This window comes from Danio rerio, chromosome 22 (genome assembly GCF_049306965.1).
Source record: "Danio rerio strain Tuebingen ecotype United States chromosome 22, GRCz12tu, whole genome shotgun sequence".
Taxonomy (NCBI): Eukaryota; Metazoa; Chordata; class Actinopteri; order Cypriniformes; family Danionidae; genus Danio; species Danio rerio.
This window is the reverse complement of record NC_133197.1, coordinates 15,610,998-15,632,906: the sequence shown is the minus strand read 5'-3', so window position 1 is coordinate 15,632,906 and position 21,909 is coordinate 15,610,998. Positions and strand designations below refer to the sequence as shown.

Sequence of the window (21,909 nt, the reverse complement as noted above, 5' to 3'; positions counted from 1 at the left end):
GGCACAAACAATGATCTGTTTATATTTACGCATTTTAATTATTTGTAGATTTAGTACTTTTGAATTGGATTTTGTGCCAGTTCAAAGCCACAACTTCAATGCTTCACAACTTGGTGCAGTCTCCAATTTGGCACCTTTGGCTCCTAACGTGGCATGTCCCTGTTTTTCCCGGCCCAGTTTGGCAATGAAGCCCAGCAGATGGAGTGGGCGAAGCGGGAAAGCGAGAGAGCGGAACGGGAGCGGCTGAAGCGCCTCCGCCAACAGGAGCAGGAAGACCTGGAGCTGGCCATCGCTCTCAGCAAAGCCGAAATGTCCAATGCCTGACCGTCCTGCCCCCTCCCATCTGTACACTACCGCGACGATTGGGATGGACCAAGCTAAAAACACATGCAAGACAGTCTCAACCTCTATCCTTTTGTGTTCACGTGCAGGAGGCCGGCCTATGGTTTGTGAATCAGCTAATTCACTATACATGCACTGCATTAACCTCTCAGATGGAGTATATAGTTTATTTAAAGTGTATTAGTGTGTATGTTTGTGTGTGTGTGTGTGTGTGAATGTCCATCAACAGAGCCATGGACGTTTAAAGACCGCTATCGGTCTCTTTATCTCCATTTGTGGGAAACAAAAGGGACTGAGAAACTGCAAAGAAAGCTGACCAGAAACTTGAATTACAGACGTTACACTCCCTCCCTATGAGCCCTTGAGCAAGGCAATTAGTTTCAGGTTTCTTCCTGAATTTCGATGGCAGTAAGCGTACTGTAAGTCGATTTGGATAAAGAGCATCTGCTAAATGGTCATTTACTGGCTCTGGCTGTAGTCAGTATGGTACACACTGGAATTACAGCGGCGCCTGCAGACTGTAAGGAGTGTCTGTAAGGTGCTCTTGAAGGTGACGGAAAGCCGAATGAACGAAAATGTTTTGGTAAGTGTCGTCTCGGAGAGCTGTTTGCTTTAGAAGTGAACTATTTTTGTTGTTGTTTTTTCACTGTACTGTTCAGAGGAGAAAGTTGTTCAAAACTTGGACAAATGCACTGATTTTGTTTTCTTCCCAGAGTTAAACCATTGACACCGATGCAGGACTTAACGTTACTGAATTGTTTATACACGAAATGAAAAGAACGAAACTAAAAGTGAAACTTTTCTAGCATTTGAACGCTGGGTTCACACAAAAGCATCGTATCTGCTTGCGCAAATACTTCATTTCGCTTAACAATCTTGCTGTTTTCTCTAATTGTATATTGATCTATCAATAGGTAGATCAATAAATAATAGTTTTTTATTTGTTTTATTGTTCATTTTATGATTTGTTCTATTTCTATAGTCTGCTTCAGACATTCTTTCTGTCATTCGTTCATTCTATCATTTGTTTGTTCTGTCTATCACAACTAATTCTGCCGTTCGTTCTGTCGATCTACAATTCATCCGGAAAGTGTTTATAGCACTTCACTTTTTCCACATTTTTTTGTTACAGCCTTATTCCAAAATTGATTAAATTCATGTATTTCCTCAAAATTCTACAAACAATATCCCATAATGACAATGTAATAACAGTTTTTTTTTTATTGTTACAAATTCATTAAAAATAAAAACCTGAAAAATCACATGTATAGAAGTATTCACAGCATTTGCTCAATTCTTTGTTGATGCACCTTTGGCAGCAATTACAGCCTCAAGTCTTCTTGAATATGATCCCACAAGCTTGGCACACCTGTCTTTGGGAATTTTTGCCCATTCCTCTTTGCAGTACCTCTCAAGCTCCATCAGGTTGAATGGGAAGCGACAGTGTACAGCTATTTTCAGATCTCTCCAAAGACGTACAATTGGATTTAGGTCTGGGCCACTCAAGGACATTCACCGAGTTGCTGTGAAGCCACTCCATTAATATTTTGGCAGTGTGCTTTGGGTGATTGTTCTGCTGGAAGATGAACCGTCGCTCCAGTCTGAGGTCAAGAGCACTCTGAAGCAGGTTTCATTCAGGATGTCTCTGTACATTGCTGCATTCATCTTTCCCTCTATCCTGACAAGTCTTCCAGTTCCTGCTGCTGAAAAACATTCCCACAGCATAATGCTGCCACCATCATACTTCACTGTAGGGATGATATTAGCCTGGTGATGAGCAGTGCCTGGTTTCTCCAAACGTAAAGCCTGGCATTTCCTCCAAACTGTATCCTCCACAGATTTTAGTCTCATCAGATCAGAGAATTTTGTTTCTTATGGTAGGAGAGTTTTTCAGATGCCTTTTGGCCAATTCCAATACTAATTAGTGGCTTCCGTCTGGCCACTCTACCATACAGACCTGATTGGTGGATTGCTGCACAGATGGTTGTTCTTCTGTAAGGTTCTCCTCTTTCCATAGAAGAACGCTGGAGCTCAGACAGAGTGACCATCAGGTTCTTGATCACCTCCCTGACTAAGGTCCTTCTCCCTCGATCACTCAGTTTAGATGGCCGGCCAGCTTTAGGAAGAGTCCTGGTGGTTTTAAAACATCTTCCACTCACGAATGATGGAGGCCACTGTGCTCATTGGAACTTTTAGAGCAGCAGAAGTTTTTCTGTAACCTTCCCCAGCCTTGTGCCTCAAGACAATCCTGTCACAGAGGTCTACAAACGATTTGTTTGTCTTCATGCTTGGTTTGAGCTTTGACATGCACTGTTAACCCTGGGATCTTATATAGACAAGTGTATGCCTTTTAAAATCATGTCCAATCAACTGAATTGACCACAGGTGAACTCCAGTTAAGCTGCTGAAACAAATCAAGAATGATCAGTGCAAACAGAATGTACCTGAGCTCAATTTAGAGCTTCACAGCAAAGGCTGTGAATACTTCTGTACATGAGATTTTTCACCTTTTTTATTTTTAATAAATTTGCAACAATTAAAAAAATTTTAAAAATTCTTCACATTGTCATTATGAGGCATTGTGTGAAGAATCTTGAGGAAATAAATGAATTTTATCCATTTTGGAGTAAGGCTGTAACAAAAAAACAAAAAAGTGAAGCGCTATGAATACTTTCCAGAGCACTGTATTGTGTGTTCCTTTGTTTGTGCATTTGCACATTTTGTCTTTTGCTTATTCATTCTATCATTCATTTGTTCTATCACAACTAATTCTGCCATTTGTTCCATCGATCTATCATTCATTCCTTCGTTTGTGCATGTAGACATTTTGTCTGTCGCTTATTCAGTCCATTGTTCACTCAGCCCTTTTATTGTTTGTTCATTCGATCTATTGTTCATTCTATTATTATTTTATTCATTCTGTTGTTTGTATGTCCTTTCTATCAAACGTTCTATTGTATGTTTGTTCATTCAGTTCTATCACTTTCCTTCCAGCTATTATTCTATTGATCTGTTCTTTTATCAATCTGACTAAAAGAAAGTATCTACAAATCAACAAGTTCCGAGTTCTGCCCTATTGCTTGTAAATTGGGTTGCGTGAATGAAAACATGTCTATGAGGGAGCTGATAAATATTTCATTTGCTTTGCGATATAGGTTTCATAGTTTAAATTGTTTTTAATCTGCATAGATTGTGTGAAATAGTAACATTGCTTTTGCTTGAACCCAGTAAATAGGGCAAGAATCATCATTTGTGTGTGTGTGTGTGTGTGTGTGTGTGTATGTGTGTGTGTGTTTTCAATGCGAATTTAAAATTAAATGCTAAAATGTGTTTATTTGGGAATAAAAAAGAACGACTTAGCTAAAGCACAATCAGATTAGCCAAAATAAACTAGCAATGTGAACTTTGTGAATTCAGGCACAGTAGATGCTTTAAAACTCGCAATTGCTATTTGCTTAGCCCTAACATGTAGTCAACATCGAATTTGACTTGAACTATTTGTTGATGGTACTTGGGTAGCACATCTAAAACCTGTGTTTTTGTACTAATCGTGCTACATAATATCATTTTTACTGTACCATCTGCTGTTCCTTAAAGGTGCTAGGTACTTTTTATTTGGGATCTGGATTGACTCAGATCATTAGAACAGCTCTTTCTTTCTCTCTTCGGATTGGATTAACTCTTGAATCTGCATTCATTACAGGTAAAATTGTATGCGTAATGACTGATGCTCATGTGTAATGTTAAAACGAACAACTGTGACATATCCCAGTACACTGCTAACTTTCAGCTACGTCATCATTCTGTCATCTTTTTTTTTGTTTGTTCCTCATTTTCTTCTTTCCTTCCAATCAGCTTGTGTTGTTTTGACCGCAAGTAGCTGCTCGACACTCCTTTTTCATGTCAGTGTCACACTAAACAGTGTTACTTTGTCTTATTTAAAGATATCAGATGGAGCCTAGCTCATATTTATCTGATTCCAGTGCTACACTAATCTTCATTCAGTAGAGCGTTGTAACGAAATTGTACATTTTCAAGACTGGAAACAAAAGCCGGGGGTTTTCCCAGATACAGATAACATCAATTCTTGGCTTATAAAAGGTTTTATGCCATAATGTAGGCCAGGAGTGGGATTATGTCTTGACTTTTCTGCCTTTTATTGTTCAAACTAAAAAAAACAACATTGTTAAAGTTCTTTTAATGCTGTATTTGTCATCCGTACCTCCATTGTGCAATAGTTTGTATATTCTTTTTTTGTTGTAATACCTGTAAATTCATTTCATGTTTTCATATCCTGTCCATATTTTGTCTTTTTAAATGATTAAAGTGAATATTTTTTTAGTGACCGTCATAATTTTGGGGCATACGCCCCCTTAAACGTCGAGCTGAATGCATTCCTTTTTGGCCTGCCTTTTAACCCTCGCCTGTGTAGATAAGACCGATATTAACCCGATAGAGAAATGATTAAGATTATACAAATAAAAAAAATCATGTATATTATGTGTTATATTTGTCCTGAAAACATAAATAACTGCACATGTGTAACTCGATACATTTTAAGGATTTCAGACTGCATTGATAGTGATTAGTGATGCTTGGATTCCTTTGGAAATGTTCATGTTGTCCCTTGATTTCACAGAATAAAACAAAAGATAACATTTCAGAGGCATCTATATGTCACTTTCATTCTGTTCATGTGTGCACTGTGTTGTTAACATGATGGATACTGTGGTTTTCAGAGTAAATGTCAACTTGCATCTCACTCGCGCAAAAAATTAAGTTTTCTTTTGAAATAAATAAAAATTGGAATATGCAAGATTGTGCAAATCTACAGTGATTAGATATGTTAAATCAAGCAAATATCATATAGTAGTGCAATTATTGTTTTTTTATATAGTAATGAATATTGACTTTCCCCAAAAATGTCAACAGCTAACGGCACGTTAAAGTGCTGTTCCTTATGTTTTGTCAGTTTAGTGGCTAAATCGTACGAGTTTAAATAAAAAAAAAACACCCCAACCCTAAACTCAACTGTCATTGGGGGATGAGCAAATCATACTAAATTTGTACAAATGTACGATTTCATAGCCACTAAATCAAAAAGTTATTAATTGCCATGGGATAACATTGGCTGCTCACACTAAGGCCGATACCTATTTTTGTATCCGCACTAGCAAACGATATTTATCTGTTAATTTTTAGTTTATGATTGTTTAAGCATTAAGCTTTGTTTCCAGCAAATGTCCATAGTGTGGTACTAGCGCATCTGACCAGTGAATCCAGGTTGTGTAATTTATCTAATCAAACTGAATTTAGGGATCGCAGTCAGTGTAGTGGAATAAAAACACTTTATTTTTCCTCAGCATCGCCAAAGAGGCAACACAAAGATGCTGAAACTATACTACATACTGCACACTTTTATTTTTCTTGCTATTCTGGGTTGTGTAGCTTGCTTTAACTTTATTTTTTTCTGCCAACCAATTGTTTTCAAGATACCCAGCAGGCACATGATGTCAACATGACATCAGATTGACATTGTACCCCAACATCAGAGCATATTGCATTTTGTTTGGAAATGAAAATCAGGTTGACGTCAAAACCCGACGTCAGTGTGCAACAACGGACAGACATTGGATTTTGGTCACTTTCCAACGCAACCTAAAAAACACAACCAAATATCAATGTGTAATAATGTTACAGCTTGACGTGTGGACGTTACAGCTATGATGTCTATCAGACGTTGAATCTTGGTTGCCATACCTGACGAATTTGATGTCAGTATGACATTGGTTTGACATTCGATTTTGGTCACTTTTCAAGACAACCTAAAATCAACCAATTATCAACGTCCTTTAACATGTCCTTAGACACTGGCTACAAATTTGGGTTACCTGACACCACAACCTAAATCTAACCTAATATTAACATCCTATAACATTGTGTGCCTGCTGGGTAGTTTTTAATCCTTGAAAAGTCCTTGAAATATTTTTTATGATATCTGACTGGCTGTCAGTGTTTTTTTTCCCCGTTTATTAGCTGGGAAAAAATTGTTATCAAAGATTGACGAACAATATCGTTTCTCTACATTTTATTGTTATAGCTGTCGTCTAAACCTTTACATTCAGAATAATTTTTAGAGCAATGCCTTTATCGTTAACTTAATTTTTATTGTGCTTGGTGAGAACAACCCTTAAGAGACGAAAAATCGTATACATGCAACATAATTAATAGCTTCTGAAGATTTACAGAGTACTTAAATAGTAAAAAGCTGGGCTTGTGCAAGAAACTGATCAATCGTTTCACTTCATAAGACCTCAATGTGTGATCCATAGCCATGGATATTATTTTAGGTTTGCTTTTATATGTTTTTGTTTTTACTCTCAAAGTGCCGTTAGCTGTTCGCCTGAGTTTTATAAAGCAAGAACAGTTGCAGCTAATGTACAAATATTTCATTGACTTTTTTTTTTATGTTTAATATTTTAATGTTTTATTGCAAAATAAAGTCAACTTGAATGCCGTGAAAGTGTGAATAAATAATACGTTTTGCTTAAACTATCCCTTTAATTAAAATATTCACAAAATTGAATGTCCTGTGGAAATTTTAAGCGAAATTATTTGAGCAAAAATGTAACGGAAAATTTTTTTTGTTTAAAACTGTTATTGTCATTCAGACTTAACTTGTCCTACTTAAAGTTATAGTTAAATTTAAAGTTAAACTTATACATAAAGTGTATTACCTAAAGTTCGAGAGTAGGCCAAGTTTCTTGCATAACACTACATATTAAATTGCATCCTGAAGCTTCAAGCTTCCTAAAATCTGAAATCCAGTCGGAATACTGAAAGACGAACATTCATTCATTGCTACTTTATTCTCGAGGACTTCCTTGAAGCTCAAGAAAACTTTGTGAAAACTGAAACATTCGAGAACCTGCACGGAATGTTAACCGTAACAGGAAATTCCAAGACTGGTATTTTCTCAATTTGTGTGTGCTAGTGAACTCCGGGAATCAAAACAGTGGAAATGGGCCAAAGAGCCTTCAATTCTTTCACCCCCAAAAAATTCTTGAATATTCTTATTTACTCCCTTTTTGTGTGTTTTGCTCAGTGTTATTGGAAACACTTGACATTTCTAATAGCCAGAATACGAGAAACGTCAAACCCCCAAAGGCCGAATGTCTTTTGGGAAGTTTAAGAGCTGCTCGTCAAGTGAGACGATCCAGGTGCACCAATAATGCACCATTGTGTTTTACCAGAGCAAGGTGAGTATGTTAAATGCGACACACATGTACATGTTGAAGGTCTGGATGGGGTCATTAGAATCATGTAGGTAACAGGATCCTCCAAAGCCTTGATTGGATTCGAGGGGACCCTGAACGTATTGACAGCTGGCTGGGGAAAGTTGGCGAGAATTGCACAGAACAGGGTATTGATTTAAATCAGCGCGCAGACTAATCGGGCCTCGATCTTCTCATGAAGGGCTCTAGACCCGAGTTGGATTTTTTGGCGTGTATTTAATCAGCTGGGCCGGGAAACAAGGGCTCTCCAGCGAGTAATGCTGCCCTTGGGGATGTTGCGGTGCGCTGACGGACACTCTCTCCACCAGGACCGTCAGGCAGAGAGGTATGCTGGGAAATGTAAACCAGATGGCCGCGATGTTGTCACACAAATGTGTTTTTCCATCAGCCGTTGGGATTATCGTTTTTCAGGCTTTGTTTTGTCCAGTTTCAGGGGAACTGACATTGTTATTGCCTCCTATTGCAGGGGATTTGCCTGGAATTGGTCCCAGGTTGGTGCAAATGACGCAGCGGACGTTATGGGGAGTATCGGTACAAAGAGGTTTGGACAAGCTCTACTGATAGCAGAAAAAAGGCACAGTATCTATTTCTTGAAGGAATTCCCTTTAAGTCCAGCAGGTGGCAAACTCTTCCCACAACATTCCCAAGCTTTTGAAGGAACTCCGCGTATGGCAAGCCATTTTAACAAGTAGTCTAAGTCAATTGTTTATGCCACTAGTGATTTTTTTTAGATGATAGCATCTTTTCTGTAACGCGATTGTAGTTTTTATTAGCTACTCTTGCGTATTCATTAGCTACGGTGCCTTCTTAAAGATAAAAGTATTATTCATTAGACCCTACACTGTAAAAATGATGTTACTTCAACTTAGTTTAATAAGTCAACGAGTTTAACTTAATATTTTTAGTCAGTTTGACTCATTAAAGTTCAGATGACTAGAAGATTTTATTCAATTCAACTACTTTTTTTTTTTTTTACAGTTTAGTGTTTTCTTATTAGATATCAGTACATAATCATTATATATGTGAGTTATTAATAATTAGGTACTTGTGGTTATTCATACTATTACCTTTTAGGGACTAAGTTTACAGATTTACTACAATCACTTGGGATAAAGCAAAATGTTGTTGGTCCAACCCATCACTTAAAGCATACATTAGATATAATTAAGTCTCATGGAATTGAGGTCATTGATGTAGACATTATACCACAAAGTGATGATATTACAGACCACTACCTCTTACTATATAAGCTGTGTTTACCTGAAACTAGCAGATCTGCACAGATACCGCCCTGGTAAAACTATCGTCCTTTCCACTAAAAATGAACTTACAAATAACCTACTTGATCTTTCTTTATTTCAAAATGCACCCGCAAATGACCCTGATGTTGTAACCAGCAGTATGGATGCTATCTTTACTAAAACTCTAAATACTGTAGCACCCATCAAATTAAAAAAGGCTTGAGAGAATAAAACTAAACCATGGTATAACAACAGTCATACCATGAGCTCTCAAAACAGCAACCCATGCCCTGGAATGTTAAAGAAAAAATAACTAAATTAGATTTCTTCAAAATTGTGTACAAGACAGTATGTGAAGCAATAGGAGGACTCTAAAATCCATCAGCGCTGAGCACCTCTGCAAACGGATAGAAAATAATCAGAACAATGCTAGATTTTTATTTAACACCACTGCTAAGTTAACAAATAATCAGTAATCTTTGGAACAAAATTAGTACTCCAAATTAGTAGCGATGACTTCATGAATTTTTCGCCCTTTCAGACGCAACCCAGTACTGGGAAACACCCATACACACTCATTCACACACATAGGCAACGGCAAATTTAGCTTATTCAATTCACTTATACCGCATATCTTTGGACAAGCAGAGCACCAGGACGAAACGAACACCAGGAGAACATGCAAACTTCACACAGAAATGCCAACTGGCCCAGCCGGGACTCAAACCAGTGACCTTCTTGCTGTGAGGCGACAATGCTAGTATCTAGGTCTTACTAGTGACAAAAATCATCCTATTCACAACTGCTTCTTAATTTGTAACACTTGAAAGTAACGCTGGGTAAAGTTACTTTAAAAGTAATATATTACAAACTTAATCTTTAAAAAACAGAGAAATAACAACACATACTTTCACATTACTTAAAAAGTCACACATTTAGTTACCTTTGTGTTTTAAGTGACTCAAAATTTTTATATATTACTTTAAATGTTTCCCAACGCTGTTTTTAAGCATTCAGAATCAGTAGAGTTTAAATACAAGTCCTAATAGTAACATAAAAGGTCATAATAGGGACAAAGTAGCTATCTAGTCTCTATTGAATAAGCTGTATTTAATAGCTATGTGTACTAGTTTCATGCAAGTAGACATGTATATGTTTAAGTTAAAGGTTGGCTCATTGGTTAGCACTTTGCCTCACAGCAAAAACTGGTTTGAGTCCCGGCTGGGTCAGTTGGGAGATTCTGTGTGGAGTTTGCATGTTCTACTTGTGTTGGTGTGGGTTTCGTACAGGTGCTCCGGTTTCCCCCACAGTCCAAAGACATGCGATACAGGTGAATTAAAAAAACTAAATTGTCTGTAGTATATGTGTGTGAATGAGTATGTATGGATGTTTCCCAGTACTGGGTTGCAGCTGGAAGGGCATCTGCTGTGTAAAACATCGAAATAGTTGGTAGTTCATGCCACAGTGGCAACCCCTTATAAATAAAGGGACTAAATGAATGAATGAATGAGGTTAAATATTAAAACAGCTTGCCATAATATGCATCATCAGTCAGAAAACGTGCCTTTACTGAAAGTACCTAAAAGCACAATGTTACAGGGTGAGGTTATCTGATGTTTATTTTACCCTTAGAATCTCCTAATTGTAATTATTTACCAGATGATGATTGAGTAAACCATGTATTTATATATTTTTCTCTTGTTCCCAGACCTGAAAGTGAACATCAATTGGTTTCTATGGTTGGGCACTTCATTTTTATAAAAGACTCATCATTTATAGCTCGTATTTTAAAAGGTTTCAATGCCCGCATTGAGGAATACCCTCAAGATAGTAATAATATCATCACTTCTGCTTCCAAGAACGTAAAACGGTGTTGATTTTATCTATGCGTATGAAATCGGAGAGTTTTATGGCTTGAAGCCAGGCAATTAACATAATCCTAACTGCATCACTAGTTTCATTAGTGTTTTGTATGTAGGTTAAAACCATTTCCTAGGTGAATAGTGTCAAGTCTCCGCTATCTCACATTTGCAGTGGACAGTTGAGGTTTATCAGAGGATTAGCCGATTGGTATAAGCTGAAATGACACACATTAATGATTTAACAAGTCTGAAAAGTGATCTGAGACTAACCTGAAAGTGATATGAAAATGTTTTTCTTACTCCACAAAGTAAACCATCCATTGACACAGTTTTAGTTCCTCATGGCCTCAAAATAGACCATGCGGTGAATACCTTTCAAACAAGTGAACGGTATAATATTTCCATGCCACTGCGCAGGGCCCAGAAAAACACAAAGGTGTAAGAGTATTATCATATGAAATGAAGAGGAGTTCTGACGCCATTATTGGATGGGATTTCTGACCTGAATGCACCAACTTGATGCACCTCGAGGACGGTCTTTTGTTTAATCGAGAACATTTCATGCAAACCTAGCATTTACATAAAGAGTTTGGTGGCAAACAGCCTTGAGCTCTTGATATGTCTGTTTATCTGCTCGACTTTAAAGCGCCTGAATTCTCACCCCAACAGTAAAGAGCCTTCAGATATCCCACAATCTTCCGTTGTTTTTCCAAAAGCCACTCTCTCTTTAACTGTGGTGTAGCCCTCTGCCCAGACATGGCTATATTGAGTCTCGACAATTATGTAAATGCAATGTTTGTATTTATAGGTCTAAGCCACAGCTTTCTGGCATGGCAAAGTTGCAGCTGGGAAAGATTGCAGTTTCCCTCAAGACCCATAACATGGGGGACAGGATTATAAAGACATAGACACAAACGTTTATATCGCAATTTAAGTTTAATATGTACAATATATACAGTGTATAAATTATGTACATAAAATGCTTTGGTCCAGAACAACTCACATAGCCCTTATCATGTCATCCAAACATGGGACAGTCTGCAATTCAACGTTAACAGCATACAAATTGCGTTTAAAAAAAACGAAACCATAAGACCCTGATTTTTAAAAATAAAAACGTTTATGTCGATAAATGCACAAATTACTTAAAACATTCAGTTAACGCCCCTTTTGTTAACTTTTAAGGCAGTTTTGAAAGAGGAAAACATTGTCTTACAAAGCTTATTTAGTTTCTTGACACAATAGCATACATTTGTCGTTAAAAAAAACGCCAGTATTCGTGGCACTCGTGAGATGTATACGCATATTAAAAGGCACTGTCGTGATGTCCGCAGCACATCATGTTAACTTAAAGCACATTATACTGTCTGATTCCAGTTCCGTCTTGAGGTTTAGGTCCAGCCTATAGTATGAGTTGAACTTGCTCTTTGGAAACGAAAAATATAGTTTGTTTCTGTAAATTCTGTAAAGAATTGAAGTGTAGAACCAGCTACAAGCAATAGGTCAAGTCAGTTCATGTTTCCCCTTCACCATACTTTAAATAAGAGGGGGGGGGGGGGGGGGGGGGGGGTACAGACAATGTTCACTGTTCAGTGCGTTTAGTCCACATTTTCCAGAGTCCGTTCCTACATATGACGTTTCATATGAAGGGCGAGATGGTCGGACCTGGAGAAGGCACGTTCGCACAGGTGGCACTGGAAGGGTCGGTGTCCGGTGTGCTTGCGGAAGTGACGGGTCAATTCATCAGAACGGGCGAACTTCCACCCACAGCCTTCCCAACTGCAATGATAGGGCTTCTCGCCTATGAAAGAAGAGAGGATTCATTAAAATCTGTCCAGTTTTAGATTAATTATAACTTAATTATGATAGATCTTACGAAAACACAAAACAAGTGGCGTTTATTTACCTGTGTGTGTTCTGTGATGAGCCTTCAAGTGAGAACTTTTTGTGTAAGTTTTGCCACATCCAGAAAAAGTGCAAGTGTGAGTCGCCGTGCGTTTCCTCGGCCACGTGCGGCGCCCCCTCTTTGGTTTGGCGTCCAGCTCTAGAGGAGATGAGGGTGGTGTCAGAAGTACTCTTTGGTTGGCGTTGGGCATTGCAAGCCCATCGTCGCACATGCTGAAGTGATGTGTGCTTTGGTAAGGCAGCTGCATCTGTGGAGGTGCTGCGTGGGGAAATCCTGTGTTGCCTTGATAGCTCTGGCTGAACGTTAAGGCATGGCACATCTGCGAGTGTGACTGACAGTCTGTGTTGATGAGCTCCGCAGGGCTCTGTGGGGGAGTCATGCTGCCTGCTCCCTGGGGAGAGTTGGCTAGTCTTGGCTGCTCATAGGATCTCATGCATGCACCGTTGCCCTCTTGTTTGACTTTGGGAACCATTCCTCGTACAGGTCCGTAACTATCCATGCAGGGCTCCACTTTGATACACTCCGAAATGTCCTGAGTGGGGAAAGCAGGCCTGACTAGGAATCTTCCCTGGAGAGACGGTTGGCAGTAGGTGTCAATGTCAGACTGCAGAAGCTCTGCCATGAGGCTGGTGGTGTACGGTGGAGGTGGTGATGGGTTGATCTCAGGCACCGAGTATGTAGTCGGGTTGTACATGTTTCTGGACTCTTGCATTCTGTAGTCGCCTGCCATGCCGAGTCCGAGATTGTCAGAACCTGCAGTGTTGGCCAGTATAAACTCCAGATCCAGGTACTTGTCAAGATCTTCGTCGTCTGTTATTCTGTTGAGGTTGTCCATGTTAGATAGGTCAGCTATGCAGCTGAGATGCATGGACCTGTCCAGTTCATCCTTCCACCTCTGCAATGAAACAGGTTGATTTCGATTAGTTTTGATTTTAAACATTTTAAGAGCACAAAAAAGTTAATAGTATGCTTTATAAATGTGTTTGCAGTACACAAATAGGCTACTATTCGAAATAAAACACTGTTTTAGCTTATATTGTAATGTGTTAATAGAATATAGATTGAAAAAAGTATTGGTTTATCGATCGAGTGGCTGTTGCTATAGTTACAAACTCGCTATTTAGTTAAAAACATAAACAAACATTCCTCACGCTGGCTAACTTTATTCAAGTTAGCTAACTTGTTTTAAAAAAGAAAAACGTTTGTAGAAATTACAGCGTAAATATGAACAAAAGCAGATTTAATATAGCATGAAACCACTTAGACATAACAATGACGTGAAAATAAATAAATAGAAAACAATACTCACGTTCTCCCAGCATTTTTCCTTCTGCGCCGAAAATGTGGAAATAGACGGTAAAATCGTTCCACTCAAAGCCATTTCCAGTCGTCCCAGTTAAGGTAAAACAAACTTTAAAGATCGGGGATTTGTTGCAATCCCTCGGAGAAACTTTGGTTGTAGTGCACTACAACTCTGCTCTGCTCTTTACACTATGTTTAACACTCATGCAGAAAGTATGAGTGGTGGAAGACCTTTATCTTATAAATATCACGGCAGCGCAAGCTGGACCAATTATAAGAAGCGGAGGAAATACGCACTATCCGTCCCTAATTTTAGCCCCGGTATATAGCTGCTGCTCTCCGGCGTGTGCGCCTTTCGTCTTGGATGTTGAGAGCGCACGGGCTCTTCTTTAAATCACCGAGTCACTCCACGCCCCCTCGGTAAAACGAGTTAAACGAGTACAACATGATGCGAGAGAAATCCCTCCTCTCTCTCTCTATCTCCCTCTCCCTCTCTGATTCTCTCTCCCTCTCTTGTCTTTGCAAAAAAAAAAAAAAAAAAAAAAAAAAAAACTCGAATGGGAGAAAAACACACACCATTAACACGTTGTTCAAAGATGAAAAGTGTCGATACCAGCAGCTGTGAGCCCTCGAGACTCGTGCAACAAAGGGGATTACTGCATTTTAATAACGTAGAATGTGCTGTAAGATAACAGATTATGCATTTGGTCTAGAGTAAAACTTGAGTTATTCCAGTTTATCATGCACTGTAAGAAAATATTAGTTGCCTTAAATTGTTAAGCTGAATCAAATTAACCTTGTGAGTCCATTGAACTATGTTACTCCCATAACTTAAAACATGATTAACTTAGTTTCATAAGTCATGACTAATTGATCATATTATTTTTACAGTGTGCTTGTATTTTACTCCACACATTTACAAGTAAAAAATCAACAAAAAGTTAATGAAAGCATGATATTTTTCTCAGCTTTTTCAGTGTTTTAAAAATACTTTATTTAAGATTATGTAATAATCAAACAATGTGAGAAATCAACATTTTAGTTTGATGACTTATCAAGGGATCTCTTCAACATTTCTTAATATATATATATTTCTATTGATTATTACTGTAATGCAAACAGGTTGAAATCTGCAGTTTGACCACTAAAATGATGATTTTTGTAAATGTTTTTAATTTTTTTCACTTTCAGAGTAAGTAAAGTAATTTTACTGACATTTAGTAAGAATATGTTATTGAAATATGTAAATTACAGCATAAAAACAGGTTAATTTGCTGCTAGTATTTAATTTAGTTTTAATATGAATTTATATTTCTCTTTCTTTTCCTTTTTATTTAGCATTTTATTCAATAAATAGCTTCAAATGACTAAAAATGTCCCTTTGTTAAACTTCCTAATTAAATTTTAATCATTAAAAGTTGTTGAAGTTGAGATAAAATCTTCATAATGCATTTTAAAGACACTAGTAAATCAGAAAAATATGTGAAGCTTTTTCTTTTTTACAGTGATATAATTATGTTCTTTCATGCAAAGTAGAATAAAACAGTTCTGGTTATGTGCCTATGTGTACAGTGGCATGTACAAATGTTTACATGAAGTCAACAAAATCTGCCTTTATATACAGTTGAAGTCAGAATTATTAGCCTCCCTGTTTATTTCCTCCCTAATTCCCGTTTAACGGAGAGATTATTTTATCAACACACTCTAAACATAATAGTTTGTTCTGTGGACTATCGAAAATATGGCTTAAAGGGGCTAATAATTTTGACCTTAAAATGGTGTTAAAAAATTAAAAACTGCTTTCATTCTAGCCGAAATAAAACAAATAAGACTTTCTCCAGAAGAAAAAACATTATCAGATGTACTGTGAACATTTCCTTGCTCTGTTAAACATCATTTGGGAAATATTTAAAAAGAAAAAAAATTCAAAGGGGGGGCTAATACTTCTGACTTCAACTGAATATAGTTTACTACTTTATGTAAAATACACTAACAAGTTTTTTTTTAGAATTATTATAGTCCCAAAAGTCAGTTATTTAAAGTCTTTAAAGTCATGATGTAAGCAAGAGTCTTGCACCTGCAGCCCAAGCCACAACTTTATCAAATTTGCATGTCACTAGACCGAAACATTAACAATAACACAACACTCTCTCGCAGGCTCCAAATGTATATGTAGTATCAAGCTCTAAACAAAACACGCGCCATTAAGCTCTTAAAACCTTTTCATTTGCAAATCGAGCCGGGGAGCCTGGGATTTCTCCCCCAAGTTGCAGGTATCAGGGGCAATTACCTGTACCAGTCTATGAATAGTTATTTCTAGCTTCCAGCAAATCGTGAGGTCCAGCCAACACAAAACACAACAAAAGCTAAAGAAAACCTAAAATGGTGGTTTGTGTGAAATTACATCACTTCTCTATTTTTGTGTGGTGAAAAATAACACGCAAATGGTGAGAACCTTCTACACGAGAGTTCAAAATGAGGTGTCAGATGGGCACGGCTTGAACTGTGTTCGAGGAAAAACGAAAATGAATACCAATGCATGTTGTGACTTTTTTTATTCGTTCCCTTGCACCGACCAATTGCTATGATTCAGTAGTTTAATTTAGAAGTACAGTATGTTATTTGGGCTCGGAGAATGTTGACAAGGCCTAAGAATGTCAGCATAGGGTGTAGTTTTATTGTGTTGTACAGCTAGTTCTCCCCTTAGGGCTGCATGGATCACACATTAATATGTCGGTTTCTAATTGTGCTCTGATCATGCATTTCGATGGTTTCCGACACACCTCTCGCATTCCACCTGTACAGGTAAACTTTTCAAAGAAAAGTTTGTTTATTGGCATCAATGCTTCCACGAAAAAACCTTTAACGTGCTTGGGATTTTTTTGATGACATAATAGCTTAGGTATAGTGGAAGAGAATTCTTTAGATGTTTTTTACCCATAGCATCACTACATCCGCAACTTAACAGCTTCATTTTTAATAATGTGGAAAATTTTGACGCACCAAAAAAAAAAAAAAAGTAAAATAAAGTAACGCATTACTTTTAAAAATTAGGTAATATTATTTGAGTTACTTTTCAGAAAACGTAATGCTAGTTACTGTCAGTGTAATTGATTAGCTTTCAAAAAACGAATTGCTGAATTAAAGTTAAAGTAGTCACAATCAATCCGGCAGTCAGTGAGAGAATGTGTTCAGTATTTTAAACGCATTGAAGAAAGTGAAAAGGGGATTATTGTCTCAATGGACAGTGATTTTACTTAAGACAAATAGTAAAAAGTTGCAAACACGTTACTTTAAACTTTCCATAATCTGCACACAGTATGGCATGTATAGCCCTGTGGTCAGGAAGTTTTCAGAAAACATTATCCTAAAATAAAATAATGTGTTTTTTAAAGGTAAATGAAGGTTATACCGTGCTGTTAATTGAAGAGCTTCTCTATTAAAAAAAGAAAGAAAGAAAAAAAAAAACCTCAGCCTGGTCAGAAAAAGTAACTCAAAAGTAACGTAACGCAGTACCTTACTATGAAAAGTAACTTGCTTTTACTTGCTTTTAACCCTTTCAGGCTCAAATTAAATTTTAGAAACAGGCAAAATCTGCTTTTAACTGTTGCAAATCAGCAACGCCTGCCTTGAGAGGGTTAAGTTGCTTTTTTTAGGTGAGTAACTCATTATTATACTTTCAAAAGTAACTTTTCCCAATATACAGTATGAAAAGTTCAGATGCAAAAACCTTCTAAAATTAGCATTTTTCTCAGACGTCTATATGTCTTGATTCAGTAATTTCACTTTTATGTCAAAAATAGGTTATTTTCAGCTATATTAACATGAAATAACTAAACATAAACATAAGAGGCAGGGAAAATGCTCATTGTACAAGAAAAATCTAGATCAGGGGTCAGAAACCTTTTTTCAAGAAAGAGCCATTTCTGATTTTTTTTAGCAAATACCTTTTTTTAAAGAGCCATTTGGATTTACATTTATCTCAAAATGCCTCTTTTAAAAATACTTTTGCTAATGTATTACTACTATAAATAATACAGGGTTCAACAAAACCTTAATTTAAGCATCACATGTTGAGCAGGGCTTAAATGAAGAAAGATTTATTAACAATTCTTATTTATTTTGCTGTAAAAAATTACAGTAAAGAGGGAATTGTAATTGTATTCCCGATAGGAAGTTTTCTAGTGACGGTTATAATTTTTTAAACAGTAAAATATTATTATATGAAGACAGCTGGAGAGCCACATATTTTTGGTCAAAGAGCCACATGTGGCTCAAGAGCCTTAGATTCTCTACCACTCTGAATATCTATATATAGGATGTCATAGAAGCACCATTTGTGGTTCCCGAATGAATCTTTTTTTTAAACTGTTATTAAAAGAACCCTTTTTAGTAGAAAGCTACTGTAAATTTAACCTTTTTATATATTACAAACTGAACAAACAGGTTGTGTAAAGTTGAATAGTTTTTAGTTATCATCGATGGATCTGAAGAATCTCACGGCAATTCGTTTTTGATTTAGTGGCTAATTTGTATGAATTCGTACGATCAAATTCGTACAGTTTAGTACGATTTGCTCATCACCCAATGACGGTTGGGGTTAGGGGTGGGGTTGCGTGCCATGCCTCCTTTTTAAAATCGTACATTTTCGTACAACTGAACTCGTAATTCATACGAATTAGCCAGTAAACTGACAAAGCGTAAAATACTTACGTTTCTTCGTGAGATTTGGCTGGAAGAACATTTAAAATCCATCAGGAAAAAACTCTTAAAAGAAACATTTTTAAGAGCTTTTCAATAAATGGTTCCAGGGGAACCAAAATCATTCATATATATAATCAATATGGGTGACAAATGCATTGATTTAAAATAATACTTCATGGAAAGCATCTTTGAGGAACCAAATTTGTGGTTCTATGGCTTTACTGTAAAACCTTCAATTAGAAGTTTTATTTGTAAGACCAAGACACAAATAGTTCTTTCAGATAGAATAAAGTTCTGAAGATTGTATAATAATATTATATATAAGAGAATAATATTACTTTTCTAAGTACAAAGGAAAACATTACTGCAAAAAAATAAGTATTAATATTCAAGTGACTTTTTTGAAAATGTAATGCGAGTTACTTTTGAGTTTAAATAATTACTTTAAAAAAAAGAAATTGCTGAATTAACATTATTCACAATGAATCACACAGTCAATGAGAGAATGTGTTCATTATTTTGAATGTGTTAAAGAAAAAGAAAAGGTGATTATTGTCTCAAACACAACTGTTAAAATGTGAAAATAAAAACCTTTTATTTATAAACTACTGAAAGATTCTTTGGGGAACAAACAAAGTATGGTTCTTTTATGCATCATCACAGCTGATTTTAAGAACCATTGCAATGCACAAAAAGTCTTTCAGATTGCTAAAATGACCTTCACAGTTGCACAATGCACACACTAGCTTAGTTCGTTGGTTCTTCACACACGCACACACAAAAAATAGCGTTATTTATGGAACCACAAATGAATTTCCTGTGGCATTGCTATGGAAACCCCTTTTTTGTGTTTTAAGAATTAATGCAATATGTAGTTCCTTGACCATCAAGACAAAGAGTCAATGAGAATTAAGTCTGGATTTCCATGGATTTCCATCCTGTTTTATGCATTGAATTTCACCTATCTGTGTAGTGTCTAAATACATTATTGAATGCTTGACATGCGGCTGCCACTGAATAATGAAAACTGCTCTGGATTGTTTTTGTGGTACACCAAGTTCTTGGCCTTTCAGGAGTTGAACAAGTCCATTCACTTTCCCTGTCGTTTTGGAAAAGGTATCATGCTTTGCGTGTGAACCGAGCTCAAGTAAACTGCACTGAGCATTTATTTGGAAAAAGGTTTTCTTTTTTCTTTTCTTGCTTTGGTTATCCAACGTAATGCATATTTTGCTGCTTGAGTCAAACCCTGGGAAACACCTGCTCTTTCTTCACAGCAGGACGGCGTTGCGGCTGCCCTGGGCCCTGCTTTCGAGAGAGAAGGAAACCGAGAGTCCTGCCAGAAAGTGTGCGAGTGAGAGTTTGAGACGGAATGGGATTCTGAGCGAGCCTTTATATACGCCACTATTTTTAACCCCACTCCCTCTCGCCTATCACAGGGCTTCCTCTCTCGGACGCTCAGGAAGCAAAGCCTGGCTCAGCTTCCTGCCTGCACGCCGGACCGTTCGCAGCCAATCAGGAAAGGATGGCGTTTGTGATGACCAGGCACTGACTCAAAAGGAAAAAGAGTTAAAATCATGTTGCATATTTGTGTGATTAGATTTTAGCGGAGCAAGTGATTGTCTGAAAGGGAGTTTGACGTGTGGCTCACGTTTTTTTTTTAGCCCTTAAGATTAACGATGAGCTCAAAATGAAACCATTTGTATGTCATGCTGCCGCTAACAGTGTGTATTTCTTCTTAAACAGTGTTTCCCGATGATTTTGTTGCAGTATCTGTTCCTCAATATGAACTGTTATTTGAGTTGTTGACATTGCATTTTCAGTCACACATTATTCACAAAAATGAATATAATTATGCCATCAAAAAGGGATGTCTCAATAAGATTTTTTTGCCCTTGAGGCAGTCACTTGAATTTGAGTATCTAGCGATACTGATACTTGAACAATAGCTTGAACAATCAAGTAATAAATAACATCAATTCTTCACTTTTGAACAACAATATATATAAAGAAAAATCTTATATAAAACAAATAGAACCTTAACTTAATATTCCCAGCAGGCAATTCCAAGTTAACATATCTCACAGTTTGCTATGGCAATGTTGTCGTCGTCAACTTTATAGTACCTCCAGACCGCAGACATACTTGCGCTTTCCGCTTCAAGCTGCTTCCATGTTCTACTTTGCCTGCATTTAAACAATAGCGTCTCTGCAACAAAGTGATGTCATTCCCATGCGTTGCTGTTTCTGTGTAAAGTCAAAAAGGAGGTCTAACTCTGTGCCACAGGCCACCACATAACTATTGACGTGTTAAAAATAATGAGAATATATATAGATACATATATATTCAAGTCCTGATCGGAAGGTAACGTCCAATTTTGGTCAAGTCTGAAACCGCGAGATTAGGCCCGATTTCTGATTACTGGTTTCAGTATCGGTAGACTCTCCAAAATCAAATGACTCTAACTTTGACTCGGACTTGAGGGCAAAAAAAAACTGATCAGGACATCCCTAGTTTAAGGACCTCATTCAAGATCATGTGACTGTTATGCGAAGGATGTCATAAAGGAATAAATAGTCAATTGTGGAAAGAATTTTATTGGAAAGTAAAAATGAGGTACTTTAATACTCCCTTTGTAATATCTACATATGTAAAAGGACCATCTGTGGCTTTGTGTTGGAGAAAATGTGGTCAAATTGGAGATCAGACCAGCATTTTTTGGGACTGTCCTAAGATTCAAGAATTTTGAAAAAAATGTTAAAAAAGAAATAGATAAGATATTAGATATAGAAATACCCCTCCATCCAGTTATGTGCTTACTGGGAGCACTGGGTTGCCGCTGGAACACTGCGTAAAACATATGCTGAAATAGTTGGTGGGTCATTTCGCTGTGGTGACCCTTGATAAATAACGGACTAAGCCAAAGGAAAATGAATGAATGAAATGTTTTGTTGTCATTTGGTGTGACACCACTATTTATTGAAAATGCCCGACAAGACATAGAAAGAAATATTATTCATAATTTTAATAAAGATAAGTGGGCAACAATGAAGATTAATCACTCTCATGCTATTTGTAGAATATTAAAAGTAGTTTTTTTACATTTTCGTTGTCACCTATAGGACATACAGTTGAAGTCAGAATTATTGGCCCCCCTGTTTATTTTTTCCCCAATTTCTGTTTAACGGTGAGAATTTTTTTTCAACACATTTCTAAACACAATAGTTTCAATAACTCATTTCTAATAACTAAATTATTTT

At 37.0% G+C, this 21,909-nt stretch overlaps 2 protein-coding genes across 28 annotated transcripts in view; one reads left to right on the top strand and one right to left on the bottom strand.

Moving 5' to 3' along the window:
• eps15l1a (epidermal growth factor receptor pathway substrate 15-like 1a) overlaps positions 1 to 5,005 on the top strand; it is a 49,474-nt gene extending 44,469 nt beyond the window's left edge. For 20 of the 27 annotated variants that reach the window (XM_073936793.1, XM_073936788.1, XM_073936786.1 and 17 more), the window contains one exon: positions 178 to 5,005. In XM_073936793.1, the coding sequence (XP_073792894.1) occupies positions 178 to 188 (11 nt within the window). In that variant the 3' untranslated portion in view covers positions 189 to 5,005. The remainder of the gene's footprint in view (positions 1 to 177) is intronic. The other 7 variants (XR_012397526.1, XR_012397524.1, XR_012397523.1 and 4 more) reach the window with 1 other exon arrangement.
• Positions 5,006 to 11,657: 6,652 nt separating this feature from the next.
• On the bottom strand, positions 11,658 to 14,346 carry klf2a (Kruppel like factor 2a). Its single transcript, NM_131856.3, is given in 3 exon segments — positions 11,658 to 12,541; positions 12,647 to 13,541; positions 13,956 to 14,346. Coding segments are annotated over 3 exon segments (1,143 nt in total). The 5' UTR covers positions 14,028 to 14,346; the 3' UTR covers positions 11,658 to 12,365.
• Positions 14,347 to 21,909: the final 7,563 nt, after the last annotated feature.